Source organism: Ictalurus punctatus, chromosome 6, assembly GCF_001660625.3.
Source record: "Ictalurus punctatus breed USDA103 chromosome 6, Coco_2.0, whole genome shotgun sequence".
In the NCBI taxonomy this organism is placed as follows: domain Eukaryota; kingdom Metazoa; phylum Chordata; class Actinopteri; order Siluriformes; family Ictaluridae; genus Ictalurus; species Ictalurus punctatus.
In genome coordinates this window covers 796633-815954 of record NC_030421.2, presented here as the reverse complement: position 1 = coordinate 815954, position 19322 = coordinate 796633, and the positions used below count along the sequence as shown (strand labels likewise).

The 19322-nt window shown below is 41.2% G+C and overlaps 3 protein-coding genes across 3 annotated transcripts; all 3 read left to right on the top strand.

Annotated features, from left to right (window-relative positions):
- Positions 1 to 34: 34 nt before the first annotated feature.
- On the top strand, positions 35 to 4221 carry tlr7 (toll-like receptor 7). Its single transcript, XM_017469254.3, has 2 exons — positions 35 to 131; positions 357 to 4221. Exon 2 carries the CDS (start codon positions 357 to 359, stop codon positions 3531 to 3533), a length of 3177 nt encoding a protein of 1058 aa, XP_017324743.2. The 5' UTR covers positions 35 to 131; the 3' UTR covers positions 3534 to 4221.
- Positions 4222 to 4718: 497 nt separating this feature from the next.
- LOC128632889 (toll-like receptor 8) lies at positions 4719 to 9598 on the top strand. Its single transcript, XM_053680629.1, has 2 exons — positions 4719 to 5129; positions 5366 to 9598. Exons 1-2 carry the CDS (start codon positions 5127 to 5129, stop codon positions 8486 to 8488), a joined length of 3126 nt encoding a protein of 1041 aa, XP_053536604.1. The 5' UTR covers positions 4719 to 5126; the 3' UTR covers positions 8489 to 9598.
- A 505-nt stretch (positions 9599 to 10103) lies between these two features.
- On the top strand, positions 10104 to 11439 carry tmsb4x (thymosin beta 4 X-linked). The gene is given in 3 exon segments (NM_001245941.1): positions 10104 to 10133; positions 10960 to 11074; positions 11248 to 11439. Coding segments are annotated over 2 exon segments (135 nt in total). The 5' UTR covers positions 10104 to 10133; positions 10960 to 10974; the 3' UTR covers positions 11283 to 11439.
- The last annotated feature ends 7883 nt before the right edge of the window (positions 11440 to 19322 follow it).

Genomic DNA, 19322 nt, shown 5'->3' with positions numbered 1-19322 from the left:
GTATTTTTATGGTCAAAGAAAAAAAAACGAATGCGTACGATTTGCTCAGAGATTCGTCTCCAGAGTCTCGCAGCACAGTCTGAGAAACGCAGAGGAATTGGCAGGCTGTGAGGCCAGAGCCCAATAAAACGGTGAGTTCTTCATTCTTATTATCCTTATCCTGCCAATACCTATATTTATACTTATAGTTATACTCATGTATACTTTCAAATCTGTCAGAAAGTTTAAATTTCAAATGTTAGTACATTTAAAGTTTGCTGATTTGCTCCAGTCGTACAAATTTCTGTCCAGAATGATGGTTCAGTTTCCATAGCTTGTTAATACACGATCAATAATACACGCCTTGTTCCTCTTAGATGGCAGGAAGGATCATCATCCTTAAAATAGCCTTCCTTCTCCTTTTCTGTCCATCTGTGTGCTCGGAAACTGAATGGTATCCCAAAAGTCTGCAATGTGACGTGTCCAGGATTAGCAATGACACAGAAGTGAAAGTGGACTGCACCAGCAGAGGATTAACATCAATTCCTCCAGGAATTCCATCCAACACCACCAACCTGACGCTTACCATCAACCACATTCCTCACATCAACGAGACCTCTTTCCTCGGCCTGAACAACATCACCGAGATCGACATGCGCTGCAACTGCGTGCCCATCAAGATCGGCCCGAAAGACCATGTGTGCGCGAAAAGTGTGCAGATCGATAATGGAAGCTTCTGGCAACTTAAGACTCTCAAATCGCTTTACCTGGATGGAAATCAGCTCTCCAGCATCCCTAAAGGACTTCCTCCGAACATCGTGCTCCTCAGCCTTGAGGTCAACAGCATTTCTTCAATTCTGAAGGAAAATCTCACGGAGCTTACCAACATCGAGATTCTGTACCTTGGCCAGAACTGTTACTTCCGAAACCCATGCAATAGATCCTATCATGTTGAGGAGGACGCTTTTTTGCAGTTTGGCAAATTGACTCTGCTGTCGCTCAAGTCAAACAATTTGTCTTATGTCCCTCACAAACTACCGTCGAGTCTCAAGGAGCTCTACTTATACAACAATAACATACAGAAGGTAGCACCGGAGGATTTTCACAACTTGACCAAGTTAGAGATCTTGGATTTGAGCGGAAACTGTCCCCGCTGTTATAATGCGCCCTTTCCGTGCGTTCCATGTGCTGACGGCGCTCCTCTTCAGATTCACGAAAACTCTTTCCTCAATTTGACCAAACTTAAAATTCTCCGGCTTCACAGCAACTCTCTCACTACCGTGCAGCCGCAGTGGTTTCAGGGCTGCAGAGAACTTCAAGTGTTAGACCTCTCGAGCAACTTTTTAGCGAATGACATCACACACACCTCCTTTCCTCATTCACTGCCTTTACTAGAAGAACTAGATCTCTCTTTTAATTATGAGCTCCAGAGGTATCCTTCATCACTAAACCTGTCTCCGTCTTTCTCCTCACTGAAGTCTCTCAGGATCCTGAGAATCAGAGGCTTTGTGTTCCAAGAACTCAAACAACAAGATATTCAGCCTCTAACTTGTTTGGAGAATCTGGAAATGATTGACCTCGGGACAAACTTCATCAAGTTAACTAATCTAAGCATCCTCACAGGGCTAAAAAGTTTCCGCATCATCAATTTATCGGACAACAAAATCTCATCGCCTTCAGAAGCTGAGTACGCAGCTGCGATGGCAACGGCACGTGGTGTTCTCAAGCAGGACGGCACTTCCCCAATGTCACGAGGCACTCAGTACCAAAGTGGAGAAGTGAGAGAGATTCACTATTTCAGATACGATGAATATGCCCGAAGCTGCAAAAGTAAAGATAAAGAACTTGGGACTTTGAGTCCTTTCAACACACAGTGTAGCTCCTTTGGGAAAACTCTGGATCTCAGCAGAAACAACATTTTTTTTTTACACTCGAGATTCTTGAATCTGAGTGAGCTCCGGTGTCTCAATCTATCAGGAAATGCCATGAGCCAAGCTTTAAATGGTTCTGAATTTGTTTGTCTTAAAAATCTGAAATACCTCGACTTCTCCCACAATCGCCTTGATTTGATGTTCTCCTCAGCGTTCAAGGAACTGAGCAATTTAGTTGTGCTGGACATCAGTCACAACAATTACTACTTTGAAGCAGAGGGCTTGACTCACATGCTAAATTTTACCAACAATCTCAACAAACTGACCAAGTTAATAATGAACCACAATCAAATATCTACATCCACCAACACGGAGATACAGAGTTTATCTCTGGAGCATTTGGAATTTAAAGGCAATCGCCTTGATATGTTATGGAGAGATGGTGATAACAGATATCACAACTATTTTAGAAAACTAATGGTCTTGAAATCCCTTGACATCTCTCACAACAACCTTAACTTCATTCCCAAGCAGGTTTTTCAAAGCCTTCCAGAAACGCTCACAGAACTCAACATTACAAACAACAAGTTGAAATCGTTCTACTGGGACGGTCTTAGGTTTCTTCCAAACCTGGAGGTCTTAGACCTTAGTGGTAACCTGTTAACAAGCGTGCCTCCAAAGCTTTCCAACTGTTCGAAATCTATTGTGACACTGGTTTTGCGCAAGAATCAAATCTCGAGGCTGAGCCCAGAGTTCCTCCAAGATGCATTTAGCCTGAAAAAACTAGATCTGAGTTATAATCAAATCAAGTACATTGAAGAGTCAAGCTTCCCCGAAGACGTCATAGACAAGCTGGAGGTCCTGTTCTTGAACAACAACCGGTTTGTGTGCTCGTGCAATGCGACATGGTTCGTCCGGTGGATCAATCGCACGTCTGTGTACATTCCCCGACTAGCCACTGATGTCACCTGTGCGTCCCCTGGCACTCAGCGAGGCCAGAGTGTGATTTCTCTCAACCTTCAAGCCTGCCTGCATAACTCTCTGTCCATTATTCTCAGCATCCTGACCACTTCTGTCATCCTGAGTGTCCTCACCCTGTCCATCTCAAGCCATCTCTTTCTCTGGGATGTGTGGTACATCTACCACTTCTGCCTTGCCAAAATCAAGGGCTACCGCCGCCTTCTCTCGGAAAGCACGCCCTACGACGCCTTTGTAGTCTACGATAGAACTGACACGGCAGTGAGCGAATGGGTGTTGAAGGAGCTCCGAGTTCAACTGGAAGACCGTGGCGAATCAAGGCTCCATCTTTGCTTGGAAGATCGTGACTGGGTTCCAGGTTGTCCCCTCATTGAGAACCTTTCTCAAAGCATTCAGCTTAGCAAGCGTACCGTATTCATTCTGACCACTCGCTTTATACGGAGCGGCCACTTCAAGACCGCGTTCTACCTGGCTCACCAGCGGCTCATGGACGAGAAGGACGACGTCATCATCTTGATTTTCCTCGAGAGATTTTCGTCCAGTCACTCCAAGTACCTGAGACTCAGGAAGAGGCTGTACAAAAGATCCGTGCTGGAATGGCCAAGGAATCCTCAAGCACAGCAGTATTTCTGGTTTTGTCTCAGGAGCGTCATGGCCACTGAAAGCCAGAAGCACTACAACAAGCTCTTCCAGGAAACCTTGTAATATTCATGATGTAATTTTTTACATGTATGCAGGGTGTCATGTTTTTTTTTTAATGGTCTCCAAATGTTTTTCAATTGCTGTTCCCACCCTGAAGTTGATCATTTTCCTATACCAACATGTCCTGAAGTGTTTTACTCTTCTTATACCATATATATAAATATATATTAAAGTGGTGATATTAACATATCATGCTTTGTTTCTTTACTCAGTCATAGTTACTTTTAATGTTATGAAAGTAGTTCCTGCTTTCACTTATGACACAGCAGATACAAACTCTCGTTTCCTCAGCTCTTTTATTTTCCCGCTCTCTTGAACTTACAGCTTTACTGGACCTCTGACTCTTACTAGTACTCACACTGGCGACTCCTTCCATAAATGTTAAATATAAACAATGTCGCAGTTTTTTTTTTTAAATCTCTTTATGTCGAGCTGTTATTATACAAACGATAACAAGCACATTAATATCCATCTGTGATTTGCAGCTGCGCTACTGAACGCCTTCTGACCAATCACAATCCAGAATTCAGTAGTGCTCTGGTCCAAATTACACTGTAGGGATTGTTTTGTCTTGTGCTTCAGCGTGTGTCTGGTCTGAAAAATAAAATCTGCTATTTTAAACTTGTTTCCAGTCAAGTTAAATAACTGTAAAATGCTTCAATACAGACAGCGCAGATTATACACTAAGATCAACAGCAGCGTGCACATTAGTGTGTTATTGGGGTGTACTGACGTTATCTGTATCTGTTTAGTTGCTCGAATACACGTATCTGTACTCAGATTTAAACCTGAAGTGGGCGTGGCCTAAACCTGTTCTTTCTTTCTTTCTTTCTTTTTTAAAGATGTCACTGCACCCCCGGGAAAACACTGAAAGCAGGTGTAGAAATGTCAGCAGTGTCAGCATGATGCATGAATTCTGACAGTTCCTCAACCTCAGCTACATCATGCCGCATGTTTTCTTTAATCCGTTCGTGGCGTTCTACCTGCCCACCATCTGTTTGAATGATTTTAGTCATGTTCCATGTCTCAAAAATATAAACAAACTAATATCATTCAAACCATCGCGACCCTGAGCAAGTATTGTGTGTCGTCAGTCATGTTCCAGTCTCCTGTATTATTTCATTTTTATTTTCAAATGTAAAACAGTTTACATTGTAAAGGGTGTTATGACTATGTCCGTTTAGATGTACGCTGACTTACAATTGACTAACAGTATAACTTGGAGAAAAGGGAAATGGCTCTTCGGCACTTCCTCTGTGGACTCGGAGGTGTAAAAATAAAACGGTAATGACTGAGATATAACTCAGGAACTGGTAAAATACATGCACCGATTTCTCCAGACAACAGATTTGAATGGAACGTTTGCTAAATGGTGTACAGTTATGGGGAAAACCGAAGATCTTAATATAAGTTTACTGATTGCCATGTGACAAAACCTCAGCAGCTATTATACCACACACTACTGGAGAAAGACTGCTGGTTGGTTATTAGAGCAAAACTTCCTTTTTTCCCACAGAGGCAACTCTACGTGAATCACTCAACATCACTTCTTTGTGTGTCAACGCTTAAAGGAACTATATATGGATTATCGCTAACATGGTGAGAAAGCGAGATTTTCACAATTGTTCTTTGCCATTTTAATAAACTATAAATGTTCACTTGTTTTCTTTATCTAACATCATCAATTACATTTTAGACACTAAATGCTCGTTTTGTCCTATATATATATATATATATATATATATATATATATATATATATATATATATATATATATATATATATATATATATATATATATACGCATACAAATACAGCTCGTTTTTATTTTACAGGAGGCTAGCACACACAGGCTAATGCTAGTATGCTTGGTGATAATCGGGTTTCTGATCGGATTGGCAGTGTTTGTTCAGGATACAGAATTTCCGAGGAGACATCCATGCAACATCCACATGAATGAAACTACAGAGACTGTTGAGTTTGACTGCCATGGACAGAAATTACGAGACCTGCCCGTTATTTTTAAGACCACCACCAGCCTTGATTTATCTGACAATGGAATCAAGAACCTATCAGCAAATGCACTGAAAGACCTGCAGAAACTGATCGATCTAAATCTAGACTGGATGAACCACAAATTTAAGGTGAACATCACCGAGGGGGCTTTTGCAAACTTAATAAACCTGGAAAAATTGCGGCTTATCGGAGTGCGTCTGCCAGCGGTACCTGCACAGCTTCCGAACTCCCTGAAAGAACTGAGATTGGACATGAACAACATTTTCTCACTAAGTCCCGGAAACTTTTTACAACTAAAAAACCTGACCCATCTTTATCTATCCAAAAATTGCTTTTACGGGAATCCCTGTTTGAAGAGTTTCGAAATTGATAACGGAACTTTTTCAAGTTTGGACAAGTTACTACATCTGAGTTTGTCATTTAATAATCTCACCCACGTTCCCAGATATTTGCCTGTCTCCTTAGTAACACTTGAACTCGCTTCCAACAATATATCGTTCATCGGAGAAGATGATTTCAAAGAGCTCCCAAATCTCGAAACCCTTAAAATTCAGGGAAACTGTCCACGCTGTTACAACGCGCCGTATCCATGCACACCGTGTGCCAATGGTTCTATCGATATTCATGAACGAGCTTTCGACAACCTTCAAACTCTTAAATTGCTGCATCTTGCTGGGAATTCGATTTCTATCATCAAGAAAGCTTGGTTCAGGAACATACTGAAGCTCCAGGAACTCTACCTTTCCTACAATTTTCTGACAGAACAGATCCAGGATGGAGTATTCTTGAGTAACTTAAGGCACCTGGAAAAACTTGATCTATCATTTAATTATGGATTACAAGCTTATCCAGAAACTGTGCATCTAGCACCAGCCTTTGCCAACTTGGTCAGTCTTCACACGCTGCATATCCAAGGTTTGGTTTTCAGAAAGATCCAAAACCACTCATTGGAATCTCTTTATGGTTTGCAAAATCTGTCCACGTTAGATATAGGAATCAATTTCATCGTGAACGTGGATCCAGACATATTTAACAAATTTAATCATTTAAAACTGCTGTATCTGTCAGAAAACCGTCTCTATCCTATCACTAACTCTGAGGTTAGTGAGCCAGATAATAACATAAAGCCTCCACGCTTCAACCTACCTGGGCTGACAGATTCTCTTTTTCAAAGGAATATAGAACCTTATCAGCCTATTAAAGGGCTGATCAAACCTGAGTGCTTCGCTGCTGGTCGTGTGCTGGATCTGAGCAGAAATAATCTTTTTTTTATTTCCCCGAGGGAATTTGAGGGATATATAAACATTTCCTGCCTCAACCTGTCCAGAAATGGCTTTGCATCGGCGTTAAATGGAACAGAATTCACAACACTTCCTAACCTAAAATATTTAGATTTGTCTTATAACAAGATCGATTTGGCGTACGATTACGCTTTTGAAGAATTAAAGGAGTTGGAGGTGCTTGACCTCAGCTTTAACGAACATTATTTCATTGTGCCCGGGGTGACCCATAATTTGAACTTCCTAAAAAATTTGCCTAAGCTGAGAGTATTAAACATGAGTTCCAACAGCATTTTTACACTAACGACGAAGCACATGTGCAGCGACTCGCTGGTCGAGCTTCAGTTCAAGGATAATCAACTGGGGAAGCTTTGGAAAAGTAAGAAAGGTACATACAATAGTTACACGCAACTTTTTTGGAACTTGACAAATCTGACCAATCTCGATATATCACGCAATAACATCGTGAAGTTACCTACAGATGTTTATAAATACCTGCCTGTCACACTAAAAAGATTCAGACTGAACAGCAATGCCCTGACGAGTCTCGACTGGACTTTGATGAAGACCTTTACACAGCTTAAGGAGCTCATTCTTGGCTACAACCACCTGACGTATGTCTCTGCAAACATAACCCAGAATATCCCGTCCTTGCGTTACCTCGACCTGAGCCATAACAGAATCTCTCGTCTGGAGAGCAGCTTTCTCGAAGGCGCGGTCAACCTTAAAATGCTGGATCTGAGTTATAATAAATTAAGCATCATTAATGGCACCACCTTCCCAAACAAGGAAGAAAATCACTTGAACACTTTGTGGCTCCATAAGAACCCGTATCGTTGCACGTGCGACATAAGACCATTTATCAATTGGATTTTGAGAAGCAACTTGCCGAAAATCCCCAAACTGTACACTTCTCTGCAATGCAGCATGCCTGAAGCAACCAAGGGCAACAGGCTGATGTCCTTTGAAATCAGTCAATGCGATGATGAAGACGTCGCCTTCGCGCTCTACTTATTCTTCACGACGCTCATTGTTGTGGTCACCTTTGTGGCAACCTTGATGCACATGTTCTACTGGGACTTTTCATACGTGTTCTACTACATGAAAGCCAAATTCAAAGGGTACCAGCACTTGAGCTCTGGAATTAATGCCTACGATGCCTTTGTTACTTACGACACCAAAGACCCGCAGGTTTCCGAGTGGGTCCTGAACCATCTCCGGGTTCAGCTGGAGGAACAAGGTGATCACTTCCTTCCGGTCTGTTTGGAAGAACGTGACTGGCTGCCCGGCTGCCCCATCCTAGACAGCCTGACCAACAGCATTCGGCAGAGTCGCAAGACAGTCTTCGTCCTCACTCATTCCTACGTGAAGAGCGGCTCATTCAAGATGGCCATGTACCTGGCACACCAGCGTCTGCTGGATGAAAGCGAGGACGTGATCGTGCTGCTGCTACTTGATCCTGTGCTGCAGAACTCGCATTTCCTGCGCCTGCGGAGGCGACTCTGCAGCCACAGCGTGCTCGAGTGGCCCCGGACGCCCGCCGCAGAACCCTGGTTCTGGCAATGTCTGAGAAATGTAATTCGGCTTGAGAACAATGTCATGTACAGCAACATCTACTCCAGATACTTCACTATCAAAAACAGACCCAGAGAGAGAGACTGAACTGCACGATATATATATATATATATATATATATATATATATATATATATATATATATATATATATATATATATATATATATATATTTCATATTATAAATATTTCATATTATAAAATATATTTCAACAAACATCATATTCATATCATCATTAGCATGATTCTGACGACTGCATAAGGGTGAACATTCACGTGTGAAAATACTGCAGTGCGAACGACTCATGGGCAACATTTCTATTTCTTTTTTAATTAAGTCACAGATATCAGAACTAATTTCTGTAGTTACATAGCTCTCATTTATTTCTATTAGTTTTATAGCAAGTTGGTTGCTAGGGTGTTGCCAGGTGGTAGCTAGGTTATTGCTTTGTGGTTCCTACACTGTTTCTAGTCGGTTGCTACCGTATGATATTAAAGGGGGTTGCTATGCTATCTCAGCTGGTTGCTATGGTGTTTTTAGATGGTTGCTATGCTATCCCAGCTGGTTGCTATGGTGTTGCTGGGTGGTTGCTATGCTGTCCTAAGTGGTCAATAGATTGTTGCTAGGAGGCTCCCATGATACTCCAGGTGGTTGAAGAAACACGTCTTGGCTACACAGACTACACGTGAGATTAGGAGAGCACTGTTTATATTTTAGTTTTGTCTGAACTGCTGTATTAAAAGCCTTCTCTCTCAGTAGCATCTTATTTATCTACGCTACACTGTCAAAAGTCCAGGTACAGTAGAATTTTGTTTTCAGTTTTGAACAAAAGGTGTAAATGCAGTATTGAAGGTAAACAGTGGTTGTGCTGTTGAACTGATTGAGGTGTAAAGATGCCTTACATGGTCTGGGTTCTGCTAAAGGGTGTGAGAGAAATTTTTTTACAGATGTGCAATGAATGATACTGATACATGACACAACTTTAACACAGATATTACACACGTTAACACAGAGAATAAGATTCATGAAAAGGTGTTTTAGAAAGAAATTCTGAAAAGAAAGAAGTGATGGCCCAGTGCTTCCTGTTTCGCTGTGAGAAATATTGTAGATGGTGTGTTTTGTTTTTTAATGAAAAAAAGGAAATTGTTCCTTTGTTGCTTTTGTACTTAATAAAACTTCAAAATTCATTTACATTACACCTTGTTTGTTTGAATTTATTTTTTAATTATTAAATAAATACACACAAATAGCACACATGCTTAAACGTATTATTATTATTATTATTATTATTATTATTATTATTATGTATGAATGGGTGTGTGAGTGTGTATGTGATTGTGTGCCCTGCGATGGATTGGCACCCTGTCCAGGGTGTACCCCGCCTTGTGCCCGATGCTCCCTGGGATAGACTCCAGGTTCCCCGTGACCCTGAAAAGGAGTAAGCAGTAGAAGATGGATTATTATTATTATTATTATTATTATTATTATTATTATTATTATTATTATTATTATTAACAGAATGGCCACTAGATGTCTCCCTTGCGCGCTTTATCAGTTCTCAGGGGCGTTGGCTTGCTATGCTCTCATTGGCTGTATGCTAATGAATAGAATAATCAGCGTCGTGACGTAACAGCTTCATTTGCATAAGGAGTATAAAAGGCTAAGGCTGCGCTTTTGCCTTTACAGCGCCTTGCTTCCCACTCACATCTGTTTCCTCTGCTCTCAACTACGGTGAGTACATTTCATAGATTTTTATTCTGTTTTTAATACTTTACAAGACATTATTTGAAGCAGTGACTGGTATTATCTAACATCTCAGAATGACTCCGAAAATATTGTTGTTGTTTTTTTTTTTAGACAGCACGCCTTTATTATGCATGATCTTGTAAATTAAGGCATTGTTGTATTTTTAATGGCATTGCTGGATTGTTATTGATTATAGCAGGTTATAGGAGTGTTATAACTATAATTAATGATGTCACTTTTTCAAAGGGTGAATATCAGCAGCAGAAGTGGCGTTCTCTTTGTTCAAACCTCTCTCTCTCTCTCTCTCTCTCTCTCTCTCTCTCTCTCTCTCTCTCAGTGTAATGCAGTGTGATGTGTTGCAGGTTATGGGATTTTACAATCCACAATAAAATATGGATATTAATGATAATAATGATAGTAGTAGTAGTAGTAGTAGTAATAATAATAATAATAATAATAATAATTCACAATATAAAAGTGTAGACGGTGCTCGTAGGGCGGTGCCAGTTGCAAGAGGGGGTCACAATGCAGTCGTCTTAAATGTAAAAATAAAATAAGAATGCATTTTATTTAATAAGAATATCACAATCTCCCCTTTCGTGCCTTACAAGACGTCTGGTTATGGATTTTTTTTTTTTTTGTCCATTTCCGGATTTCACTCAGCAGCAGGAAATTGTAAAAAATAATAATGAATAAAAATAATAATAAATAATTTTTAAAAATACAAAAATTGTTATTCAAGTCTATTTTAGCAGCTCTACACACTGACGCTGAACAACACGCCATGAACGTTCTCGTTCTCGTTCTTTAGAAATCAGCCGCAAGCATGTCAGACAAACCCAACCTGGAGGAAGTGACCAGCTTTGACAAGAGCAAGCTGAAGAAGACGGAGACGCAGGAGAAAAATCCTCTGCCGTCAAAAGAGAGTAAGATTTGCGTTTAAAAAACGTATATCATTAAACATTGTTTACTACAGGATATATAATCTGTACTGCAGAGGATATAATAAATCTGGAGTGTAAGATAATTTCAGAACAAGCAAAACATTATGTTTATATTAATATACTGACATAAAAAATTTGTATTTTTATTTCCCCAGCTATCGAAGAGGAAAAGAAGGCAAGCACGTCATGAAACTTCTGATCAAGACTCCACTATGCACTGCACTGCCTTCATCTTTTCACCCTTTCTTTTTCTAAAAATGTGTTTAATTTCGTAAGACAAAACGGAAAAAATAAAAACCTAAGATGAGTTCTGATTGGACGAAACAAAACCACCATCTTGTGGCCCGTACCTCCTCCTCCTTTTTTAAAAATGTTCTTTTTTATTAAAAATTAAAAAAGAAAGAACGTACCACTGTGAAGAATGATGTACGTGGGAGTTCTTAAAGAGGATGGAGGAGGCGGAGCTTCAGCCTCAGGGCGGGGCTGAGAGTTTGATTGACAGCTTCCTGGGACCTCACTATCACTATCCAGACCCGAGCTGATTGCTCGCTGTTGCTGTCAGATGTTGAAACTCATGCAGTGTTTTGTTTCTTTTTTTTTTTTTAATGTTTTTTTTTAATTTTGTAATCGAAAGTTCAAACCTTGGAATGCACAATATTTTGTTTATGCAAATAAAAAAGAAGAGAAAAGCTGTTAATCTTCTAGTGAAGGTTGTGTTTTCATTTTCTTGGTGGAAAAATGCACAGGAAGTGCAAAGTAAAAAAAACCTGCTTTGAATAATAATAATAATAATACTTATTTTTCTTAATTCTTTACTCTGCCTCACACCACATTGAGCTCTTCAGGGACGTTCCTCTGTGGTGTCGGACGCTGTGAGGCTGCTATAAATACGAGCTCGCACGGCTACGCTGAGTGATTAATACGTGCTGGAACAGGATCCGGCTTTCCGGAGCTTAATAAATGTAATAATCGAATTAAATAAGTGAAAATGTCATTATTTTAGTGAATGATCCTTCTCTACATGACTCATGACGCAATTTTGTGCAATAAGAAATGATCTCTGAAGATGGTCATGCGATGGTCTCCAGTGAAGCGGCCATTTTGAACGACACTCCATAATTCAGTGTAATGTAGCAGTTACACTGTGGTGAAGGTGTTGTGGTGTGGAGTGAAATCTCATCAATGCTAAGAAAATGTGTTGTACTGCCAGCACTAAAAGCACTGAGGTCATTCACAGCTACAGCGGTGCTAGAAAGTTTGTAAACCCTTTGTATTTTTTAGATTTCTGCGTGAATAGGACCCAAAAGCGTCCTAAAAGTAGACGACGAGACTTTGTAAAATGTTGATTTGCATTGCATTGGAGTTCTCATCCTTTATATAAGCAAACTGTGGTGCGCGCACTTTTCTGATGCACAGACACCATCCACTCCATTACTCTCCGTTTCAGTCTTTACACTGTACCTGACAGTAGAAATGGTTCTGTACATCCTAGACACTCGTTCTGCACTTACACTTCGCCTTTGTTTCTGGAAATGTGTCTTATTTATTTCAGATTATTTGCTATAAAACAAGATCGTTGTCAACCCCGTCATTATCCGTCCAGTCTGGTGCTCCTCCTCCAATCAAAATGATCACAGCATGAACATGGGGCAGCGTGATTCCTGCCCCGGCTTGATTCCTGCCCCAATCGGCCTCCATTCATTAGCGCTTGTTGCAGTAATAACTTGATGTAGATAAATACACTATGATTACGCAACATCTAGAAACATGTGCAAATCTGCTCCTATCGGTTAAATAGCAACATTTGTAAATCATTGACTCAAAAGAAGGAATTATTATTTAAACCGAATTTCAAACATACAGAGCTGTGAATGAGGACTTATAAAGATTAGCATTTCTATTAGCACCCTCGGCTGTGCTTGGCTTACACGTGGCATGCTCATGTGTCCTTCTCTGTATTTTCCTCTAGAGATGAAAGTATTGGCACCTTCTGCCATGTTAGGATCACAGACGGCCATTTAAGCGAACTCCCTGACATAAATATTAACGTTAAACGGGAGATCATTAGTTCACCACTTAATAAACTCCTACTACGTTTGCAGGTAGTGTGATGTTAAAGAGAGAGAGAGAGACACACACACACACACACACACACACACACACACACACACACACACACACACACACACACACACAGGGCCAAGACCACATTGGTCATCAGCACATTCGCTGAAACGGGTTTATCCTAAATAGATGAGAATTGACCTCTGTATATACACAACATGCTCATGTTCACATTTATAACTCATGCAGCAGTTCTTTCTGTAACTTCCTGTTTGCTGCAGTAATTTGCTACTTTCATTATGATCTTCACACACACACACACACACACACACACACACACACACACACACACACACACACACACACAGTAATATTTACAGTTGCAGTCAAAATTATTCATCCCCTGAATAGAATCCCTCACAACATCACAAATATGCAAAACAGATGTTGTCTCAAGCACACCTGATGCAATAAATTAAGGGCTTCTTTAGTTGCATCAGGTGCTTGAGCTGGAACACATGAAATACCTGAACTGGCTAGGGGAAAAATGTATGAAATACCTGGATGGGGCAGAAAAAGGAAACCATCAATGGCTGCAAGCAGATGTCTGAGAAGGCAGGTTGTGAGAAACTCTCGAGACTGTAAAAGACCTGCAGCGAGACTCGGTGTAACAGACACTGAGGTTTCAGTGAGCACAGTAAGGTGTGTACTAAACTCAGAAGATTTCCATGCCAGAGCTCCAAGACGTTCACCACTACTGAGCCAAAAGCACAAGAAATGTCGCTCAAAATCATATAAATAATCCACAGAAGTTTTGGGATTCTGTTCTGTGGAGCGATGAAACTAAACTTTTCAGCACGATGGATCAGCGGTACGTCTGGAGGAGGAATGAAGAAAGAACACTCTGTCCACAGTCGAGCATGGTGGGGGCTCGGTGATGCTCCGGGGCTGCTTTACATCCTCTGGCACTGGAGACCTGCAGCGTGTGGAAGGCGAGATGGATTCACTGAAGTATCAGGAAATCCCAGGAGAAAACATCATGCTGTCTGTGAGGAAGCTGAAGCTTGGGTGTCATCGGACCTTCCAACAGGACAACGATCCCAAGCGTACCTCAAATTCCACCAAGGTTTGGTTACAGAAGAAGTTCTGGAAGATTCTACAGGGCCATCACAGTCACCTGACTTGAACCCCATAGGGAATCTCTGGTGGGATGTGAAGAAGGCAGTTGCAGCACGCAAACCCAAGAATATTCCTGAACTGGAGGCCAGTGCTCATGAGGAACGGGAGAAGATTCCTCAGGAACACTGCAGAAGCTCTGCACCTCGTTTACAGCAGGTCATAACAGCAAAAGGTTCTCTCCTAAGTACTAAAGATGCTCGTCATGAGGGGTTGAATAATTTTGAGACTGGAGAAGTCATTATAAGTTGCATTTTCAGTTGAATTTGGGGAAACCGCTTGAAGCATTCGTTGTATCAAACTATTTCAACTGCTTTTGTTTGATTTGTTCATTGTTACAGCTGAAAGTCTGAACATTCTGACAGTAAACCTGATCTGAAATGGGGGGTGAATAATTTTGAATGCGACGGTAACCTTCACTACATAGTCCTGAAAAAAAACAGCAATAAAGAACTCAATGTGTTAGACAAACACCTCGCATATTTCCTCTTGTGCAGAAAGAGGAAGTTAGCATTTAGATGTAGCAAAACAGACAAAATCTGAAAGGCACATCTCTCTCACACTTTCTCTCTCTCTCTCTCTCTCTCTCTCTCTCTCTCTCTCTCCCTCTCTCTCACACACACACACACACACACACACACACACACACACACACACACACACACACATACAGAGAGTAAGAGGAGAGGAAGTCACAGTCGACCAGAATAACTGAAGTGAGCGGAAGTGTTACTTCCGTACCTTCTGCACCTTTCCTTCACTTAGCTTTAGCATTAGCATAATCCAGCAATATCATTAGCAGCCATTGTACTTCAGCTTTCACAGATTTGCATCATGACCTTACTGTATTTTTGTAATCAATTTCCAAAATAATAAACCACTCCAACACCATTAGGAACAAGTTGTGCACAAAGCGAGCTCCATGAAGACGTGGTGTGTGAAGGTTGGAAGAAGGTGGAAGAACTCGACTGTGCTGCATAGAAACCTGACCTCAACCCCACTGAACACCTTTGGGAAGAATTGGAACACATGACGCCTGACCTCGACCTCAGTAACGCTCTTGTAGCTGAATGAACACAAATGCCCACAGCCACGCCCCAAAATCTAGTGGAAAGCCTTCCCAGAAGACTGGAGCGCATTATAACAGCAAAGAGGGAATACATCTGGAATGAGTTCAACAAATACATACTGTATGGGTGTGATGGTCAGGGGGTGCACATGCTTTTGGCTGCATGGTGTACCTGAAATATAGATTATTCTATTATCTAAATTTAGAACATTATGATTTGGCATTAATTTAATTAAATCATATATTCCTATAAATTCCATATATTTTAAAAGGTGTGTATCAGTGGTCTGTATTGTCCGTAGTGGTGCTGAAAAAGTGGAGGTGGTGTTTCTTCAACCTGAATGCGTTCATGCTGTGAGTTCTGTTTAAAAATGCGAACCCATTTACCGAAAATGTCACGCACATTCCTGAAATAGATTAATGGTAAGTGAGAACATAATCACTGTAGTGCTAAGAAGTGAGATCAACCTACGTATTACATATAATTTTTTGTGTTTATATATTATATATATATATACACAGTGCTGCTTGAAAGTTTTTAGCATTTTCTATAATTCTGCATAAATACGACCTAAATGTCATCAGATTTTCACACAAGTCCTAAAAGTAGATAAAGAGATCACAATTAAACAAATGAGAGAGAAATATTATACTCGGTCACTTATTTATTGAGGAAAATGATCCAGTATTACAGATCTGTGAGGGGTAAAAGTATGTGCACCTCTAGGATTATCAGTTAATCTGAAGGTGAGATTAGAGTCAGGTGTTTTTTCAGTCAGTGGGATGATGATCAGGTGTGAGTGAGTGACGTCCTGTTTTATTTAAAGAACAGGGATCTATCAGAGTCTGATCTTCACAACACATGTCTGTGGAAGTGTATCATGGCACGAACAAAGGAGATTTCTGAAGACCTCAGAAGAAGAGTTGTTGAAGCTCATCAGGCTGGAAAAGTTCACAAAACCATCTCTAAAGAGTTTGGACTCCACCCACCCACAGTCAGACAGATTGTGTACAAATGGAGGAAATTTAACACCATCGTTCCCCTCCCCAGGAGCGGAGACCAACAACGATCACTCCAAGAGCAAGACGTGTAATAGTCCACGAGGTCACAAAAGAACCCAGGGTAACTTCTAAGCAACTAAAGTCCTCTCTCACATTGTCTAATGTTAATGTTCATGAGTCCACCATCAGGAGAACACTGAACAACGGTGTACATGGCGGGGCTGCAAGGAGAAAGTCACTGCTCTCCAAAAAGAACATTACTGCCCTTCTGTAGTTCGCTGAAGGACGAGCTGGAAGGCTATTGGAAATATGTTTTTGAATGAGTGAGACCAAAATAGAATTTTTTGGTTTAAATGAGAAGCATTATGTTTGGAGAAATGAAAACACTGCATTCCAGCATAAGAACCTTATAACATCTGTGAAACATGGTGGTGGTTGTATCATGGTTTGGACCTGTTTTTCTGCACCTGGACCAGGACGACTCGTCACTTTTGAATTATACCAGCGAATTCTAAAGGAAAATGTCAGGACATCTGGACTCAGTCTGGTTGCTTTTCCAGACCTTCACATGACTCTGCCAGTCTAGGGAGAAAAGACTTTGCTTATTTATTACTGAAAGTTTGCACACAGTCTTTATGATACAGAAATGAATCTCATTCCAGCGTAAGTTTTCAGCACTTCATATTCGGTTCTGATAGCAATAGCTACAGATCACAACTGGTGTCATTTTGTTAGTCCTCAGGATTTTGTCACACACACACACACACACACGCACACGCACACACACACACACACACACACACTACCAAGACTCCCTGTTTCCATGGCAGCAGACAATCGCTGTGAAGCATCACACATCCAGTTTGTTTAAAAGCTGCACAAAACATATCCCACTCATGATCCTGTTCTGAATATTCAGTGCATATAGAACAGTGCAGCTCCTGATACAGTCCGTGGAGTTTCACATGGATGTTCTCTGAACATGATCCTGCCTCCACCATGCTTCTCACAGTTTGTGGTGGTTCACACACACGATGATGAGCAGCACGGCATTTCCTCCAAACGTAGTTTCATTTATGACGCACATAATCCCAATTAACCCCATGTCAGCAGTTCCTCCTCCATGTGGGAAGGTTCGGGGACGGGGGCGGGGCGCGATGATGGACTCGGCTGAAACATGGAACACACACTGGATAATAAAGTGTTTGGATATATTTAGCCATACTGTGTGTTCACATCCCTTTCCCCAAATGTCTTCATTATGCTTGGTTTCTTTTTCCCATGATGTGAAATGTCAATGCAAGCGTAAACAAGTGTCCTCTCTGGGGTTTTCCTGCGATGCTCTGTGTGTGTGCATGTGTGTGCGTGTGTGTGCGTGTGTGTGTGTGTGTGTGTGTGACCTCTCATGGGAGGCCTATGGGAGCAGAATCGGATTTTCTCACCTCAGTGAAAGTCATTAAGAATCTAGCAGCACACAGAGATGAATAATAACGTATTAATAATAACAGATTAATTATAACAGATGAATAATAACAGTGACACTCTGAACGTGTGACTGATGAACTAAAGGAGATATTTTGTTGTTGTTCAGAGCTTGGCCATTTATTCGGGCCGCTCCGTTCGTCGGCTCGGGTGATGTTAGTGAGGTGAGGGAACGTACCTGGAAAGCATTGCCGCAACCTTAAAACACTTTCCTTTTCAAAATGGTGGATCAGGTTGCCAAAAAGCACAATTAGATTAAAAACGAGGAAACAGATTTAACTGACTTTTGCCGACTGCATGAGGTGATGTTGATGTAGACAAGAAAACCTGTGGGATCAAAATAAATAAATCAGTCAGTCAGGGAGCCGAGTGACCCGAGACAATTCTCAGCACAAGTGTTTGTTTAAGAGAAGACCGAAGCAATGGAGAAACTTTATAAACACACACCGAGCACTATCAGTGAGTCCTGTATGACGAACTTAGCACTACAGTGACGGTGCTCTTATATAAACAATTTCACACTCAATCTCCTGAATGTAATCCGTCAGCATGTCTTATCAAGCTAGCACGTAGCTAACGCTGACACGATGACTGCACTCGGTACTCACACTCGCACGGTGTGAAGATGCTGAGTCAGGGTGTGAAGTTCAACTTTTACTCCTGCAAAGTATTTGGCTGAAGGGGGGAAAACCCAAAACATCTTCCCTAAATTCCTTTGGTGAGACGTAGACGAGAGAGCGAGAGAAAGAGAGAGAAAGAGAGCAAGAGAGAGAGAGGGAGAGAGAGAGGTTGAGAAAGAGAGAGAGAGAGAGGAAGAGAGGGAGAGAGAGAGATGGAGAGAGAGAGAAAGACAGCAAGAGAGAGAGGGCGAAAGAGCAAGAAAGAGAGAGAGAGAGGGAGAGAGGGAGAGAGAGAGAGAGAAAGAGAGGAAGAAAGAGAGAGAGGGAAAGAGAGCAAGTGAGAGAGGGAGAGAGAGAGAAAGAGAGAGAGGCCATATTAGGTAGTGAAATGTGAAAAAAGTAGTATCCTCCTTTTTGGAATTCACTTCCCCGTAAGTTTATACACAAAGCTCTTTTGTCTCAAGTGTGTGTGTGTGTGTGTGTGTGTGTGTGTGTGTGTGTGTGTGTGTGTCTGTGTGTGTTTAACCTTTTTGTGAGGACCGAATGTTGATCCAGTGATCGTGTTTCATTTCCACAACATTTGTTAGTATAAATCTTTTTCTTTTTGTGTAAAATGCTCGGTGTTTACATTCAGGTAAGTAGCTGTAACACTGAGGGCATGTCCGTGTGTGTGGGCGTGGTTAGTTGTTGTTATGGGAACAGTGAAGTGAGGAGACTTGAGGAAAAGGAGCTTACACATCTACAGTCTCCGAACCCTGGAACACTATGAAACGAATGCCATGACGACCGTTACTACATCATCACACATCGTGATTAA